Source organism: Hyalella azteca, unplaced genomic scaffold (assembly GCF_000764305.2).
Source record: "Hyalella azteca isolate HAZT.00-mixed unplaced genomic scaffold, Hazt_2.0.2 contig4083, whole genome shotgun sequence".
Classification (NCBI taxonomy): Eukaryota; Metazoa; Arthropoda; class Malacostraca; order Amphipoda; family Hyalellidae; genus Hyalella; species Hyalella azteca.
This window is the reverse complement of record NW_025934309.1, coordinates 63,336-83,160: the sequence shown is the minus strand read 5'-3', so window position 1 is coordinate 83,160 and position 19,825 is coordinate 63,336. Positions and strand designations below refer to the sequence as shown.

At 36.1% G+C, this 19,825-nt stretch overlaps 1 protein-coding gene across 1 annotated transcript; it reads right to left on the bottom strand.

The window, feature by feature from the left end:
* Positions 1–390: 390 nt before the first annotated feature.
* Positions 391–2,290, bottom strand: LOC125177679. The gene has a single exon (XM_047879875.1). The coding sequence runs from the start codon at positions 2,180–2,182 to the stop codon at positions 533–535; it is 1,650 nt and encodes a 549-aa protein (XP_047735831.1). The 5' UTR covers positions 2,183–2,290; the 3' UTR covers positions 391–532.
* Positions 2,291–19,825: the final 17,535 nt, after the last annotated feature.

The window sequence follows — 19,825 nt, the reverse complement described above, 5'->3', positions numbered from 1 at the left end:
GGCCACTTTATTTAAAAGTTAAAATCCAAGTTTCTTCCATATATTTTCAATTTCAAACAATATCGATAGAAATTTGTTGAGTATTTGAAGAGTGTTTTCTTCTTTCAGTAAGTTCATTGAAGTTTGTAAAGATCAATTTATTCCTCTTGTTCAGGTTACAATTTATAGATAGATACATTTTCTTATACATGAATTGAACTTCAATATCGAAAGCCAAATTCGTTATTCGAATGAACCAACTGGTATCATATAGGAACACTAGGTACACGAAAACCAAAGAGAAGGCCGCTTTTTCTTTTACCAAAGGACAGGCAGCTTTTCAAAACTTTATTGCCAAAAAATTTAGTTCATCAGTTACATAACTTCATCCCTTATTTCCACACAGTAAGAATCACAAGTAAATGGGTACAGAATAATTTGAAATTGTGTATTGAAGGAATTTTCTCACCGTCATGAGAAATGGTATTGAATTTATGCTAACAAATCATGCTGCGCAGAGGAAGTGGGTAGAATGTTTTTAACAAGATTTGATTTACCTTCTCGTGGGATTCGGTCGCCACATCATGATAGATTCCAAAGAGTCGGGCGTGTCACACATGCGACGCACAATATATTTCGCTGCGAAGTATTCTTGAACGCTCTCATGTTGAAAAGAGTGGGTATTTCCTTTTTGTATCAGAACGATGTCAGCAGCCAGGTGAGCGCTTACACTTCCTGCAGCGTCATAGTTCTTCAACTCCTGGCGGCAAAGGCGTTCCAGCCTAGACAGCTGTTCCTCCGAAATGGTGTTCATTCGACTATGAATTTGTTGCACTGCAAATTCTCCGATGACCACGAGCAAATCATCACTCAGCCCCTTGCAATTGAAAGTTCCCTGTCGCTGCAACTTGCACTCCAGTAATTTTCTATATAATAAATAGAGATCTGGGGCAACCTTGGTCACTTTCGTCGTTTTACATAGTCTGGGTTTATCCTTCAGAAGTTCTTGGCACAGATACTGCAAACTCACCGGCGATTGGAAACAATCTCGCACGTTCTTATTCAATTCATTAAATTTTTTTAGCAATTCTTCTTTTTTCTTGTCCTCAATCTGAGTTCCACAGTAGCTCAGTAGTAATGTTTTCTGATCATTTGGGTTTTTGATAGGCTTCATTCTGAAACCAGTTTCATTTAGGCCTAACTTTTTGACGAGAGATGAAAGTTCCGGCACTTGTTGTGAAATGGTTGATATGAGAATTTTGCACTCCGTAAACCGGACTTTCCGAAGTAAGTCTTCTAGTACACGAGACGAGTCTCTGTTCAGGTCATCGCATCCTTTGACGAGGAACAACGTCTTCAGGCTTAGGATTCCTTGAACAATCTCTGAAGCACTTAGTTCGAGACACATTTTACGAAGACAGTGCTCCACGACGTCCTCCAGGCTAGTAGCTGCTCTGTCGGAGCAATCGTAGTAGATTAGTAGTTGAAACGGTGATAAATAATTCTCGTTCTTCGCTGCTTCGTAGAACTGTAAAGTTAAGTTTTTAAGCAATGTCGTTTTTCCACAACCCGTTGCTCCAATGAGGATAACTACTTGCGCATCCATGCTCAAAAGTTGACTTGAATCTACGGGTTGAGAATTAGATGATTCGGGCTTATTGTGTTCAACAAATTCAAGATTCTCGAAGATTTTCATTCCATTGAAAAGATCCGTTGACTGAGAGGTTTTAGTATCGAACAACAGTTTCTCCTTAAGAATACATTTGAAGTAGTCACGGCAAGCCCTTTTCCCTTCGATTAAAATCTGAGTGATTACATAGGCTCTTAACTTTTCTTTCGGGACCTGGTTGTCCTCGAATTGTGAGATGACTATTGGTGTGAGGATCTGTTTGATTCTCTTTTTTATATCTTTAAGTACCTTATTTGTATCCGATTCAGAAACCTCGTAAGTGATTGAGGACTTGGTTACCAATTGAGTAAGAGCTGTTTTTATTTCTTCTACTTTTCCTTGGTCTTCTAGGTCACTGGTATTGTGCATTATCACATTTCTGAGTTCTTTAACTTCTTTGAAAGAAGCGAAAGCTTCCTGCTCCTCCTTACTATCCTTCCGCGGTGATATTTCATGAAAGGCACAAATAAGACTGAACAGCAGCGCCACATCGAAGCCAGATGAATTGGTGCTTTCTTCTAGCACTTTCTTCATGTCTTTGTTGTTGATCAGGCGCTTCCAATCATTCTTGGTGAGCGGTCTGTTAAGCTTCCTCTCTATATATTGTTCGTAAGTTTCTGTCTCTTCTTTATCAGGCGACGCCCACGCCACGACTTGCCGTAAGATGTTGGGCACGAACTGGGTGATGGTAATGATATTCCTGTAGACGATCGCGTTCTTTTCGGACAACTTAGATATCCCCACCTCAATCTTGTTGTCAAAATCCATCTTGTTCTGCGCGAAAATGAATGAGAAAATCGGTGACGTGTTAACTTTGTAATATTACTTATAACGAGCAGAATGGCTTATGACATGTGTCACAACTTTGGAGATAACTCTCCAATACAATAAGGTATTGGAGTTTGTTTGAATCAGCGATAATGAGAAATAATAAATAAATTGGACGATGATTCAAACATTTTAAATAACGTAAATGGTAATTTTGCGATGAAAAAGGCGAAAAAGTGAGTGATATCAAAGATTCGTCGATTTAAAGTACTCCATCAATAAATTAAAAAAAGAACAAGTGTGTAATTTCCAGTCATCTAACGAAAACAGAGAAATTCATAATATATGACATTTATGGAGATTTTTTATTAATATACGCATTAATATTATATTTCTTGCTTCAAATTAAATCCATACGTTGTCCATTAGTGAATGTGATAAAAATCCCGTCATAATTTAGAATTATTTTATTGCACTAAGAATAATTCAAGATCATTGTCATTACGTCATATAATTTAATTCTACGCTACTAGAAATTCAACCAAAAATGTATCAATTATGACGCTCATTGCACAGTGAACTACCATCAAAATTATCTCCAAACAAGATAAGTAAATCAGGAACGTAACATAACTATAAAAAATTTTGAAAATTAAAATTTTGTATATCGACTAAAAACAAATTAACTGAAGTAATAATTTTAATCTAACGTTCTTGAACATTTGAAATCAGCTTTTCTCCGATATATTATAAGAAAATAAACGTTGTAAATTGTTTGAAACTCACTAGTGGGTTGAAGGGTTGTTCACTCTTCTCCTGCGGCCAAGCAAGTGACGGAGGCAGCGTTGAATTCTCACTTCTATAAACTTTCTTATCAACATAGGAAAGTGATAAGAATGGATGATAAGAAAAATATTGTTTAGTTTGTTATTGAAGCTTTTTTGATCTTTTGATAATGAATCTGCCTTCAATAAATATTTAAAAGAAGGAAAGTGTTATTACCTTCGCTAAAACTATTTGTACGCAGAAAACTGAAAACCGGTGGGCTTAAATTTAAATATCCAGGCTATGTGCCCGCTTATCTATTCAATTTGTGCAACGTGTTCTTTAATTAACTTAAAATTATATTCAAATACCCGTGTACTTTATATTTCGCAAAAATGCGATAATATTTTTGAAAAGCGTTTAATTTTTTCTTTTAGTTCTAAAAAATTGTAAAGATTAAACACTTCCTCCAGAATGCATGCGAGTTATAAATAAACAGATAAAACCTCGAGCAGAACTCATGATGAGGTGCTAGAAAACAATGGCTAATAATACACTCACGTGAGTGTATGTATGATTCGCACTCATATAGGGTAACATGGGGCAGCAGGCCCCCTCTTTTTGTAAGCTAAATTTTTGATGAAGTTTTACTTGATGCGAGGTGGTTCTTTGTTTTGTTTAAAGGTACAACTAATGAGGAATGTATGATGTAAATTAGTCGCCTATAGAGTTATTCAAATTTGAATTAAACACTATTTTTATTTTATTAGTTTTTTATATTAAAAAGTGTCCAAATGGGCCAATTGCCCCACCCCTGGGGCAATGGGCCCATGGGCTTGGGGCATGGCGCCCACCCCGCCTACCCCTGGGGGCAAGGCGCCCAGAAAAAAACTTCGTTCCAGTTTCGTCCATAATCCAGATATTATGTGCAGAGAATTCGTATCTAATCGTGATTTCAGCCAACACCAAAAAACTCATCAACTTTTGGCTAAATGTTGGTGCTGGCTGAAATCAACTTTTGGCAAGGCAATAGTCAATAACTCGATAAGGGGTGAAATACCCATAACTAGAAACTAAACCTGCTGCCTTGAGGAGGCAATAAAAAAACAAACAATATGAAGTGTAATTTGCAATTCAAAAAGCTAGTCATAGTATTGGAAAGGTCATTAAGACAAATCTAATGATGTATAACAAAAGACTTTACTGAGGGGTAATGAGCCCACCATGGGCGCTGTGCCCCGGTGCACGCATGGGCCCGTTGCCCCACTGTGTATCATTTCAATTTATATCCTGTCAACATTTTATTTTAAAAGTCTAAACTCGAACTCAAAATTATCCCTATAAATATTACATTCAAAATATAATTCACAGTAATTTCAAAAAGCTTCATCTACAGTAATCGAAAACAGTTTTATTTAGCAGCAAAATTTTTTTTATCTGGGTTAAAAGAGTTATTCACAAATAACTTAATAACGCAAACTCTTAGCAAAACGTAAATCCGTACACTTCATCCCAGTAAAACTGTCGACCGGCGGTAGAGAACACTGACCAACATCTGCCATACTCCGTTTGCCCATGTTACCCTACTACACTCACGTGAGTGCATGTATTATACGCACTCATACATTACACTCACATGAGTGTAGTGTATGATAATAAGATTGCTGGATTTCAGTAAATTTGACAGTATAAAATAATTTCATTGATAAATATGACTCTCAATTATTCTCGGTAAAATTATCTTTTCGCCCCTGTCAGTACAAATTTAGATTTTTTAAAATTCATACACTTTTTTCTCTTTTCATTTATGGAATGGTAAACCCATGTGTAGAGTTGTCTTAAAGGTCACCATAAAAACTTAGCAAACATTGAGTTAACTCCAATAATAATAACATGAGTACTAGAACTAGAGTAATTCCAACTACTAACACGAATTTTTGCGTTTCCTCAATTTTACAATTATAACCTCTCAGAACCTGAAACTTGTAGACTTGCCTATCTAATCTTTTATCAGAGCTTAGATGTTACACCTGATAATTCCTCCTACAGATGCATAATGTGTGCTCCTCTCCTTGCAGAATTTTTATTTTCCGTTCATTTCACTTGCAATGTCTTGATCAATTGAAATTTATAGGTTTTATTTATACTCCAGAGAAGCTTCTTCTTCTTCTTTAATGTTATTTTTTTCGTGAGAAAAATACTGCGGTTCATGATAATTTCACCAGTTATATTGTAGAAATAATTCGATAAAAAAGCACGAGCGATAGAGTTGCCTACTGCTTGGGTCATTCATGTTCGAAACGCCACATTCAATACTCGTAACCAATAATTATACAATTAAATACACACATTTAAGGGCTCATTGCGCGTTGGCGAGGCTTGTCTTCTCAATTTAACCTCCTCCCGTTTTCAATTAAAACTGTAAAACGTGAGACTTTGCTCCTCAATTTGTACTCAATTTTTATGAAATTAAATGCAGTTTTTCTTGCCCCAATGCGCTGTGGCGAGGATAATTTCTTTTATTTTTACCTAATTGGCTTAGGTTAGGTTGGGTTACGTTTCAACTGTTTTGCCGTTCTAACTGAAAACGGGACAATGTAAATGTGTTCGCCTCAGTGCAATGAATAGTAAAAACGATTAAATTTACATCATAATTATAGGTTACAAATTAAGGAAAACAGGGGTTACAAAGCGATTTCCTTCACCCGTTTTATGGTTTTAATCGAAAACGGAAGATGGCAAAATTTAGAATAATATCCTCTTCACACTACATTGAGCTTTGAAATGAGTGTATATAGTTTCATAATTGTTGCTTACGAATTGAGTGCGTAAAAATATTTTTAAAGGCACTCTATTTCATAGCTCTGAATCACTTAACCGCGCTGAGTTATATAAACGAAGACTATTAGTTCAGGACCCAACCGCAAAATGACTTGGAAAATGTTCGTTCGATGATAGAGGCACATCATGTTAGCGCCATAAAATAATTTGAATTCGTTTGTTTTTCTATCCTTGTGCAAATTATACGAAAGTGGCAATGAATATTAGACACATATACTAATTCAAAATGAAAAAGTTACCGTGTGCGCACGAAATTTTAACAAATTTTTCTAGATAAGAAGATTTAGAGATAAATCTCACAATCTTCATCTCGAAGAGATTTTGTGCTACGACTGGTGGAATATTGTCAACTTTGCTTTTAGAACTGCAAAATTGCATTTACAATGCAACACTATGATTATATTGTAGCGGGCCAGATATTGGTCCCGCTTTGTGTACTAGATTTGAAGCCGCCGCACTACTCTACAGGTGACTGCCGAGAAAAATGTGCTAGACTAACTGTCGTCGGATGTAGTCTGTCTCTAGTAGCGAGCCACTTCTTCATACCCATAGTTGTGTCCATGAAGATTTTCGTCAAATGTACCTTTCAAGTGTTATTGGATTTTGCGTTTTCAAGTCATTTCTGCAAATCTCTTCAGTAAATATTCTCCTGATTTCGTCCTTAGTCGTTTCAACCTTCCACGAACCGCAGAGCCCGCTGGCAGAGACCTCTAAGTGTTTAGATGTAGTAGTTTCCCGCTACAATATGAAATTCATTCTTCATGTACCGAAATTTTCAAAACTTTTCTTTGGCAACGAAACTAATCGTAATTTTATGTCATCAATGTTATCGAACAATATCTCTTCGCTAACTCTCTAAGAACATGTAGTTGAACAATTTTGAAAATTAATTACTTAATGTTGGAATTAAAAATCGATCAATGAGTAAACCAGCATTTACCATACGTATTTTATCACGTTCAATACTGCGAATCTACAAAGTACAAATCGAATATCAGGGTATATCGTCATTTCATGTACAACATCAAAAGCTTCCAACCCAAATAAAAATTAAGGGTGGAGCACCGATGATTATAGGTGGCGATAGTAGATTATAGGTGGCGTAACGGTGGGTGGCCAGATCTGCCGAAAATCGACAATAAAGCACCAATAAATCGAAAGAGTGGCGAGTATAGGTGGGAGCCATCGATGAATCATCGATGATTTATAGGGTCTGAAACATCTATGGCTCATTGCAGACAAATCTCTTGTGAGCCACCGATAACCGTTTGCCCAAACTGCACAGTGCACGAAGGTATTTGCCACTGTAATTTATCCAACGTAGAGAGGTGTTTTTGGGTTGCAGGTCATTCGAGATAAAGACGAAACCATGACTTATGCTTGGCGTTCTGAGGTTCGTTCGGCGTTCTGAGACGAAACGTTCTGTGTGCTTAGCATTTAAGATTAAGTTCTGTTAAGAAAATTTAGCGCAAATTTAGCGTGAATTCAGTAGGTACGAGTAAAACTGACAGATAGAAGCAAGGTGTTCACAAATTTTTCCAAACCAAAGTGAAGCCACTGGGCATGTATCACACTGCTTCTGATATAAATTGTCCGCAGAACAATGGAAAATTTTTGTCGCAAAAAATTGTTTCTCAAAAGTAGACAGCGAATCCAATTTTTTATGTTCACATGAGATACTGAGTAAATTTATTACGAATTATGCGTATACGCCAACTGGCTGTGTTGGAAATATTGCGATCAATTCAGACTAATTACTGTATCATTAAGTATAAATTGTATGGATCGATTAAGTGTGTTATATAATATTGACAATATTCTCAAATCGCCCCATTTGTCTAAACTCTAAAGCCACGTCGACGTAGTCTGTAGAGGTAAGGCATCTCTAAAGCACAGCGGCTCGGCGGCTCCCGAGCACAGCGAGTAGTCGAGTATAAGCACACGTTCACACAAGTTGGGTTTACGGGAGTCGGCGTTGAGCTTCCTACTGATCTTACTAATCTTTACTATGACCTGCTTCCTACTAATCTTTACCATGTCCTGCTTGAAATACGTGCTTTCCGGGTTATTTTTCGAATAAATACGAATTTATTTACTTTCCGGAATACGAATAAAAATTCGTCTTGCTATCGCTTACTTGGATAGTGGAATTTAATTATTTAGGGAAATTTGCTTATACAGTCCGATAATTATTTCGATTTTAAGTCTAAATTTATACTAGAGTGGTCCTGGTATCTTTTGCACGCAAAAGATTGAAGATTATGCAAGAGAAAAATAGTGATAGGAAGTGGAGCAGGTATTTCACGCCTGAAATTTCAAAATAATCGAGTGATATCAATTCTTATATCACGCAAGAATGTTCTTGCTAAAATATTTCGAATCAAACCGCTGTCAAAATTAGTGTAATGATCACATTATGAAACATCGATGCTTATTAAGCATTTTTCCGTAGCCTTTACTCCGAGCTGAACCATCGTTACGAATAAACGGAGGTTGTTTCAGTGGCTGTTTATTTGAATGTAGCAGCATGTTCAAATAAAATTGTTGATGGAACCATCTAATCTTCACGGTGGTAGCACTAACTTCTGTCATTCGATGAAATTAATATTTGCAATACTTCAGTCAAATATTTCAAAATTAGTCCAGTACCTAGTCCTCTCCTATAGCTCAATGGTAGAGGCTCTGCTTCGCGTGTAGGAGACCGGAGTTCGAATCCTGCAGGCAGGGAGTTTCTTCAACTCGATTTCTCACGAGGTATGTGTATGGTACTCTGAAAATTTGTTCCCGCTACATGTCCGACATTGTTACTTGTACTCTCGTGGTAGATCTATGTACGCAGCCCTTACAATGCTGACTGTGTGGAACTATGTCAGTAAATACATAAGCATCGGATTAGAAATTAATTTAAAAATTTTCAAGACTTCATTTTAAAAAGTGGCCATCGGTGGCTCGTCAATGTGCCACTGGTGCCAATGGGTAGTTATTTGCGGAAGAAGAGCTTTACGGGTAGGGGGGCCATAGGCAGGTTATAGGTGTGGTAAAGGTGGTGCACGCCACCCTTAATTCACTGTATAAATCATAGCTGCTCCACCTGTGGCGTCCGCCTATAGTCATCTTAAAAACATAGGTGCTCCACTCTTAATTTTTATTTGGGAAGCTAGGCTTGCCCGTCGCTCAAAGAGATCATGAAAGGTAAGGCAACGGCAATCTAACAACAATAGAACCGAGATTCAGCACTGCATGACAACATAATTACTGACAAATTTCACGAGATGCACGCGAAATGAGATCAGTCAGTCCGAATTATTAAAAAACAGGTGCGAATGCAGCTTCCCTCACAAAATTTGGGGTGTGCTTCAGCCTCCTCAGCACACTCAACACAGTTGGATTAGATTTATTTTGGGTCTGCTAGGCCACCCGATCGAAATCAACGACTAGTCAGAATCTCCTTGACGACTTTATAGTCACTTGAGAGCATGTAAAAGGTTGGCTAGGCCAAGTCTACCGAGCCTGCAAGCTGCCCAGAGGCTGTACTTTAAGCCACGAACGGAAATGCTCCGGCAGAGACCTCCCTGACGTTCAGGTGCTTGTCCAGCACCTGAAAAACTATATATATACCAGAATCCAGACGGTGCCCGTTCGCGTGAGTGTGTACGTAAGTGTTTGTTTTCTTATTCGTCAACATTCATTCTTGATTGCTTAAATTTACGATTTAAGAAATCACATGAACTTCATATTTGTATATATTTTTTCTGCTGTTATTTCATTGTCAATAACTTTTTGCATTATTTTTTCAAATGTGCGAGCAAAACGTTTTTCCCGCGAGCATTATTACCCACTATTCTGAGTTTCCTATGTATGTCCTTAGTATTCAGCGAGTTACAGAAACAGGCATTGCAATTAAATTACGTTTAAATTCAATTGCCCCTCCTTTCCTCTCGCTGCTCAGGAAGGAGGCAGGCTATCACAATGGCCGGCTAGGCCAGAGCTGCCCCCAATTACTAGGACGAACTCGAAACGAACCGCTAAGTAGCCGCCAAAGTAGGGACCAGGCTCTAGTAGCTGTCTGACTTGCGGTTGGAATGTTGACCAAAATCGGACATAGAGAAGCTGATTTACTATGCTCCTCGAGTCCTGGTCATTGCCTCCTGGTCATTGCCTGGACAACATAAGACGGACGTATAGCGCAGCTACAGTGACAGGCAAAGATAAATCTCGAGAATATGCGATTATTTTTTGAGCGTGATTCACCTTGGATTAGTTCTTGTTTTAAAATGATAAGTCTGAATATTACCTGTCATAATTTAACTCCAGCTTGAGCATTGATGTTCAGTCATTAATCAATGTTACATTGTGTTTTTTTTAAAATCTGTGGAATTTTACGGTCAAGAAATTGAGCCTGGTGTGAACTTCTGTCAAGATACGACGAGATAAAAGGAGATATCGTGACAGATGACTCACGTGAATTGATAATAAACTCCTTTCCTGAACTTTCCTACCTGGTAAAGAAAAAAAAACACTGAAGAAGATTGAGTATTACACTCTGAAATAATATATTACGCTCACATCTCTTGTTTGTCAACGCAAGAATAAGATAAAAAGGTTGATAAGAAAAACATCGTTTAGTTTGTTAGGGAAACTTTTTTGAACTTTTGATAATGTATCCGCATTCAATAAATATTTAAAACATATAAGTTTTATTGCCTTCAACAAAACTATGTGTACGTAGAAAACTGAAACCTGGTGCGCTTAAATTTAGATATCCAATCTTTGTGCACGCTTATCCATTCAATTTGTGTAATGTATTTATTATTTGACGCAAAATTGAATTCAAATACCCGTCTAATTTTTATACAGCAAAAATGCAATAAAAAGTTTCTCTTTTTCTCATGATTTTAAAAACTTGGAAAAAGATTAAACGCTTCCTTCAGGATGCATACTAGTTATAAATAAACAGAGAAAACCTCGAGCAGTACTCATGATGAGGTGCTAGCAAAACAGTGCTAATATTACACTCATATGGGTGTAATGTATGATAGAGTGATTGTTAGATTTCGGTAAATTTGTCAGTACAATACAAAATCCTTGAGAAATATGACACGCCCATAACTCTTCGCTCAAAAAAAGATCGTGCTGTTGTCAGTACAATTTGAGAGCCTTTGAAATTAAATTTTTTTCGCTGTTCAATCATGGGTTGGTAAATCCATGTATATAATTGTCTTAAAGTTCATCATAAAAATTTAGCAAATATCGGGATAACTCCAATTTTAATATTATGAGGACTAGGACTACAGAAATTCTAAATATTTACACGAACTTTTTTGTGTTTCCTTAATTTTACAAATCTAACCTTTCAGGAGCTAAGACTTGCAGACTTTCCTATCTAATCTCTTATCGGAGCTTAAATGTTCGAACTGCCATAATTTCTCACACATATGCATGGCGTGTGAGTCTCTCTTTGCAGCATTTTCTCTTCCGTTCATTAGACATGTAATGTCATGGTCATTTGAAATTTATGTTCATAATTAAACTCCAGAAAGGCTATTCCTTTAATGTAAAGGCCAAAAACACTGCGCTTCATAAGAATTTAAAAAATTATATTATAGCAATAAATCGATAAACGAGCGCGTGCGGTAGAGTGGGCTACTGCTTGGGTCTTTCTGGTTCGGCACGTCACATTCAATCAACTCGTAACCAATATTATAATAGAAGTAAATACGCACATTTCTAGGCTCATAGCGCACTGGCGAGGAATTTTTTCTCATAATCTCCTCCCGGTTTCAATAAAAACGGTAAACAGGTGGATTGAGGCGGTTCGGCGCTCTTTTTTTGTTTGAAATTGGATCCAATAATTTTAAATTAAAAAGTTTTTCTTGCCCAATGCACTGTGGCGAGGATAATTTTCATATGTTTACCCTGTTGGGTTAGGCTAGGATAGGCCAGGTTAAGTTAGGTTAGGTTAGGTCAGGTTAGGTTACGTTTCAACCATTGTACCATTTTAACTGAAAATGTGAGGATGTAAATAGCGTCGCCACAGCGGAATGACTGAGAATAACTATTTAGTTTATTTCGTTATTATTGGTTATAAGTTGCAGGAAAAAAGAGTGACGAAGCGGCTTAATTGAGTGCTTTTGAAATTTTATTTGAAAACGGAAGGTGGTAAAATTAGGAATAATATCCTGGTCACACTGCAATAAGCTTCGGAATGTGATTATAAAATTTCATAATTGTTGCTTACAAATATAGTCCGTAAAATTTTTTTTATAAGCACTCCATTTCTTAGCTCTGAAACACTTAACTTCGCTGAGTCATATACATATACGAACGCTATTAGGTCAGGGCCTAACAGTAGATGACTTCGAAAATTTTTTGTTTCGAAAAAATACGCGCGTCATGCAAGCGCCATAAAATAATGTGAACTCGTTCATTTTATTATTATTTTGCAAATTATACGAATGCGGCAATGAATACACTACAAATTTATAAATTCAAAATGCCAGAGTCAACGTGCGTGCACGAAATTGTAACAAATTTATCTACATAATAAAATTAACTGATAATCTCACAATCGTGAACTTGGTGAGATATCGTCTTGCAGAGAGTGATGGAATATTATTTACTTTGCCTTTAACGGCAAAATCGAACTTGCAGTGTAACACTCTGACTATATGAGCATCATTCTTTATGTTCCCAATGTTTCAAAAGTTTTCTCATGCAACGAAACTAATCGTAATTTTGTGCTATCAATGTAATCGATCAATATCTCTCCTCTAACTCTATAAGAAAATGCACTTGAACAATTTCGGAAATTAATTAATTACTTTCGGAATTGAAAATCAAAAAGTGGGTGTACACCAGCATTTATCCTACGCATTTTAACATATACAAAATTGGGTAAATATGCAAAATACTAATCCAAGCTCAGAGTATTGTCATTTCGTGTACAACGTCATAAGCTCCCAAGGCTTACCGGCCACTCAAAGAGATCAAGAAATGTAACACAGCGGCAATCTAAGAACAATAGAGCCGAGATTCAGCAATAGATAGCAACAAAAGTACGGACAAATTTCACGAGATATACGCGAAATAAAATCACAGTCAGTCCCAACTCTGATCATTAAAAAACGGGGGCTAATGCAGCTTTCCCCGTGCAGCTGCACTTCAGCTGCAGCTGCACGTGCAGCTGCACTTCAAGCCAACAGCGGAAATGCTCCAGGCAGAGGCCTTCCCGGACTTTCAGGTGCTTGTCCAGTTCCTCGAAAACTATATAACTCGTATGTATATACACGAATCCAGTTTGTGCCAGTTCGCGTGCGTGCGTACGTAGGTGTTGGTTTTGTTATTCATCAGCATTCATTCTGGATTGCTTAAATGTGCGATTTAAGAAATAACATGAACATCATAGCTGCACTTCTTCTTTCTTGATGCTCTCATATACTGTGGGCGAATTAAGTAAATATACAATTCGAATTCAATACTGGGACCTCGGGACGTGGCGGCGTGTGGCACCTTCTATCATTGCCAGTTACCTTGTGCTGGGCAGGAAACTTTACGATATTAGAAAATATCTACTTTAATTAGCTCTCATACCACTGTCAAAAAAATTATTTTAAGGCTAACAAAAAATTGCAATTTTCTACGGTTTACATAAATAATGGAAATGCAAGCAAAACTTTTATAGCAGCGAAAACCAGTTGATGCAGTAGATGGCTTATCAATATGAGGAAAATATTTCTTTTTAACCGTGTATTTCTGTGAAAAGCTATATATTTCTCCATGAAACTGAAAAAATAATCTCCTGTTTAGACAAGAAAGTAAAAGTTTATTTATCATTCATTGTCGACCACAGATGAAGTGAGTGCAATATTATCTCTGAACAACGTTTCACTGCTTACCAATGTCGATTGCACTGCCATAGCGGGTATGTACGCATCTGAATGCTATAGTACGTTCAGTTTGGCTATAAATGCTTTCAATCACTGAACTAGCGTGGTTTGACAAGCCGTTATCAATCCATCCAAATGAAAAATGAAAACACCGTCTTCTAAATTTCCGTCCTTTTTCCAATTGTTTGCTAAATACCGATTAGGTAACGTTCCTCATAGCAGAGTTTACGCAATACTGTTATTGTTCGGTATACAGTTAGTTGATTGTCATTAACGGCTTGCATTATTTCAGCAAGTTACAGAAACATGCATTGAAAGCAAATAACGTATTATTTCCGTTTCCCCTCCCTTACTTCCACTCCTTAGGAAGAGGGCGGGCTATCTCATTGGCAGGCTCGGCCAGAGCTGCTCGGATTCGTGACGAACCCATACGAACAGCTCAGTAGCCGCCTGAGTAGCGACCAGACTCTCGTAGCTGTCTGACTTGGGGTTAGAATGTTGACAAAATATCGGATATAGAGGAGCTCATTTACGTGCTCCGCGAGTCCTAGTCGTTGCCTGTATCAGAGTCAAGCCCTCTTCTAAATTTTGTTAGGTTTCGTCCCCAGCGCGTTCCTGGACAACATAAGACGTACGTGTAGCGCCGCTACATTGACTGGCATGGACAAATCTCGAGAATTGGCGATTGTTTTGAGCTTGATTTACCGTGAATAATTCTTTGTTTTAAAGGTATAAGTCTGAATTTCAATTGCAATAATTTAGCTGCAGCTTGAATTCTGTGGAACTTGACGGTCGAGCAATTTAGCCTGGCGTGAGCTTCTGTCAAGATACGGCGAGATAAGAGGAGATATCGTTGCCGATATCACACATAAAATTAATAATAAACTCCTGCTGTGAATATTCCAACCTGGTGACGAAAAAACAGAAATGAAATTGAATAATTAATATTCAATTCACTCTAATAAATTAGTCAATTTATACCTATTATTATCTGAGGGTTTCGATATTGATAACTTACCAAAATCACTCCATAACATCCATTAAATAATTTTTCTGCATGACTCTCTACTGAATCACGAATTCGAGCTCAACAGTTGGAAGTGGAGAAAAATCAGGATTCAGGTTTTAGTTCAGTAATTTATCAAGTATTATTATGTAATTAATTAATTCATATTGAATTTGTTGAATGATTTGAATTTAAATGAAGCACCAATGTGTAACAATTTATCAATATACTATACATACCAATGTTGTAACCGGGTTACTTATTAATTATCATAGCAAAATCAATCCCCACATTTCCAATTCATTCATAGCTATGGTATATATTTTTAGGGTAATTATAGCCATCGTGTATATTTTAGGGTAAGGAAACTGACTTCTATAGGACTGTAGTAAAAACACGGTCTTAGCATGTCTGTCTGCAATACTCCCGGTAACTCGTCGCACAGATTGTAAATTGAGTAGTGTGTTAGGTAACCAAATTTCAATAATCTTTGGTGTTCATGTATACGTTCAATTCATTCGTGTGTTCAATTTATTTAGATTTGTTCATGATGCGGTAATGTTCCATTATTGTGTTATGTATTGTTCCTTTATTTGTATGATTGATATTACTACTATTTTTTTACAGTTATGTTTATACTGCTCATGCTCATTGATTCTCTGGTTTTAGTAATCTGTAACCTGATCACCAATACATCTGCTATCTCTACTTGTTATTTATTCATGGCCGCCTCTGCGCTAATAATTTACTAAATTTAGTTGCCTGAGAGACATTAGTAGGCGACATAGGGTTGACCTCACCCGCAAATGCGCCGGCAACAATGTAACAATGCATCCCGATAATCGGCACAATTTGTCGCTCTGAATCGTCGCTTTCAACCAAGGTGGTTTTGTTGATAGGAACATAGTATATCTTAATCGCGACAATTAATCTTCCATAGGTAAATCATTCATCATCTTTCCGCATAACAACCTGAACCCACGCACATTTATAATAAAAACTGCATTATACATTACGTATGAAGATTTGGTAGTTGCTAGTAATTATTTTCTGGTGTACCAGACATAGGAAGAGCAACGCCCTGCAATTGCTAAATGAATTTTATTTCAGTTCCTGAATTCAGAATTTTCGGAATGGTTCAAATGATTGATATGGATTGTTTATAACGGTAAGGAATTTATAATTTAAATTGATTTGGAACACGGAAAACGATTATCATGTCACAAATGAAATCAATGCTAACTTATCTACGAAAAATTATACTGAAACGCTTCACAATTGATGTTATTGTCCTTTTGTTTGCCACACCACGCACCTGGCAACTCTATATTTTTGTAATGGTTAAATTAAAGTCCATGAAAATGTGTTTGTAGATGGTTTCATTCCTTTTTCACTTATGTCAACCAAATAGCAAGCTGCATTATCTTAAGACTGAAGATTTTTAGTGTGAAAATGGTATAATTAAAATATTGAAAAAAATGAAATGAAAGAATTTGTTTCCACTTGTATGTTCAAAATTTTTATATATATTGGCTAATGAAGTGATGCTCAAATGAAAACTTTTATCTATCTTAAAAATTGCAGCATAAGAATAAATTATGAAATTATCCAGGGCGTTGTGACTTTCTATGATAAAAACAAATCTGATGAACATTTTCAATGGTAACGAGACCAAAGTTGAACGTTTTATATGGGAATATTAGGAGCAATCCTTTAACGTATTATACATCTGGGTTTTCAGGGGCTAGCATTGAGGTGTCAGGCCTCGATTCTCCTTTGGTTTCAATCTTGACGAGTTGCAGGAATTTATGGTCTTGAATTAGAATAATATGCGTTTAAAAATTACTATTTAAAGATAACACGTCTAAAGAGGCCAGTGTCTTGGATGTTACGCATGTATACAATGAATTTCTAATGCAATTTTTAAATATTAAAAAAATATATTTTTCAATTTTTCTAATAGATAAATTTCTTTTAATTTTTAAAATTATTTACTCTCTCAATTGATTCATGTATTGTCTCCCACTTTACGTTGTTCTCCTACTCATCAGGTTGAAATGTTGCTCCACCAAAATAGAACAACAATATATGATGATGAATTAATTGCGACGAACGACGATGAATTAACTACGATTGGACGTGAACACGTACGATAAAATAACGAGAAATCTCTTTATTTCTATCAAACATTTCCGATTCATATCATTTATTTATATTAGAGACCTTAAATTTTTTTTAATTTTTGATTTTGAGCGGCATTTATTACATATAGAAGTATTATTTGCTACCCAATCTATTTTCTTAAAACTTCACTTGTGTGCCTAGATTATTTAGATTTTATTTATTTCTATCAATCATTTTTGATTGATATCATTTATTTATTTATTATTTATTATTTATCATTTCTTTCTTCAAAGAAGAAACAATTAAAGTTTTGGAAAGTTTGGTAATCACCAGCATATACCATCTTCACTTGAAACTCGCTTGCAATTGCAAGGTAGTTAGTTATATGACTGCTGCATAGTGCCGAAGTATGTATACATAATACCAACTGTAAATAAGAATTATTAGTCGCAATTAATTCATCAACCCAGATGAGGTGATATCTAGTAAATTAAGCAAATGTGTTATTTGCGATAAATAGTTTGAAGCAGGGTGCGGCTTGGTGACATCTAGCAGCTGTTACTATTCGTTTCCAGGTATCTGAAGTTTAGAATTGTGTCGTTCCATTTTTATCGTCATATCTCGTAGGTGTTTGCATCCAAACAGTAATTACTGTTGAAAACATGTAATTTACCACTAGAAACTATTTTTAAAAAAGATTTGAAGAAAGTGAAAGAAAGTCACGTTATACAGTTAATTTGATTAAAAATTTGTTTGCTGAATGCTGCTTGTAAACATTTTATTTTATATGTAAAAATAATTCTTCAGAACTTCTGCAAACTATGGCATAGAAATCGTACTTTAATCGCTAAATTAAATTATTTTTATTATTTTTAAATAAGGACATAGGGGTAGTGAATTAATGCCGACTACAGTTTCTCCCGAGACGACAATGTTCGGATGACTTGATGAGAGCAATACACATTTGAAAGAGAATAAGTTGAAAATGCATATTGTGCAAATTATCTCCGTTTTCTAATAGCAATTGAAATGTAAACAAGCTGGAGCAATTGAAATGAGGTTCAAAAGCTTCTGCATTTGTATCTAAGCGTACGTTATATGAGTTCAAGTTTCCTGCACGAGCCAAAGCCGATGATGTGATGAGTGCGTTTTCATATTAATATGGTCGTATTTTCAAGTTAATTACCTTAAACAGCACGACCTCCCATTAATTTGCGTTATGTATGACCGTATAAGGTTTGCAACATTTTGTTCAAGAATTATATGCATTCGATGTTCAAAGTAGCTGTGGTGATCTTCAAGCAAGGCTAAAAGTTAATTTAATTTAATTTTTTCACATAAACTTGGTAGAAGCGTGGTGGCACTCGGTAAACGTTCGAATATATAGTCTAACTAAAATAGTCCCATATCTATCCCAGCAGGCAATGTCAGGTTGAATCAACGTTGAAATAACTTATGCTCGCGACGTTGATATCTCGTTGAATTCTAGTCCAGAATGAAAAGCGAATCAACGTCATTCATGCCAAATCGTCTTGACGTTGTATTTCAACGTTGTTTCAACGTTGATATGATGTAGGTTTTGAAAACTGAATCAACTTTGCTCTATGACTCGATTACATTACACTGTCATACTATTTTAACATCATATTACAATTAGGTGCGTTAAATAGAAATAGGCACACTATTAGCGAACCCATTTATTCACTTACCTTCGATTCTCTCCTGGAAAATCCTTCAACCTCAGCAAGGATTTGATCGTTTAGCTCGCGTGCAAAGCCTGTATTGTACCGACCGGGACACGGAGAACTCGATTGCGTAAGAAATTCGGAGCTGTTTAACCTAACTTTCAACATAGTTACTTATTGAAAAGTAATTTAGGTGCCTAAATTATATAGATATCATTTTGTTATTCACAGATGGAACAATCAAATATGTGGAATGTTTAAAATCACCATAAAATAACGCCACCAATAGCAGATAGTGTATGCAGAAGGTAGTGTTTGGAGAAGGGCATCCTGCTGCTCCCTGCCGACTTATATTTAAAATTATTCATTAATTATTGGTGGACGGTAACTAATTTATCATCGAAGAAGAGCTAATAATAATTATAATAATTAGCAAATAAGTCAATGTACTAACTGAATGTAACAGTAAGCTGCAGGGTGCAGGTTGATCGCGTCAGACAGCTGGTGCATATCGTTGCCAATTATCGCACGATTGGTAAACGTTTTGTTCTCATCGTCATGCAACATGTTAGATTCAAAGTTATAGTTAAAGTTCCTAGTGATCATAATGACTAACTATTTCCTGCAGCAAATATGCATTCAGTAGTGTTTAAGCATTCAGTGTTTTTACAAAAATTTTCACGACCAGAAAATATTGATATTGAACTCGTATTTCAATTGATAATTATCATTCTCATTTGCCACATTTTCAATAAAGGTATTAAGACTGTAAACTAATTCTAACGGCCGTTTCCCAATGTGATTTTTCGGCATCGATATATAATTTAATTGTCAGCAAATGTATCGAAACGTATTGGCTACATATTCACATATATTACATATTCAACTATTGGTTACATATTCATTCACGAGTAATGAATAATGATTCAATTCAGTATATTTTTAAATTAATTTATCCTCATATTTTCAAGGTATGGATCCAGAAAAGCATGTCAATCCCTTAATTTGTTATATTTACGACCATACAGAAGGTTTGTAATATTTATTCTAAAATGATACGATTAGTAAAGAAAGAGGGTCTATCATCACAGATAGCATAAAC

Bases quoted from the DNA above. Each gene is read 5' to 3' on its own strand.
- LOC125177679 (XM_047879875.1), bottom strand. From the start codon at position 2,182: ATGAAGAAAGTGCTAGAAGAAAGCACCAATTCATCTGGCTTCGATGTG.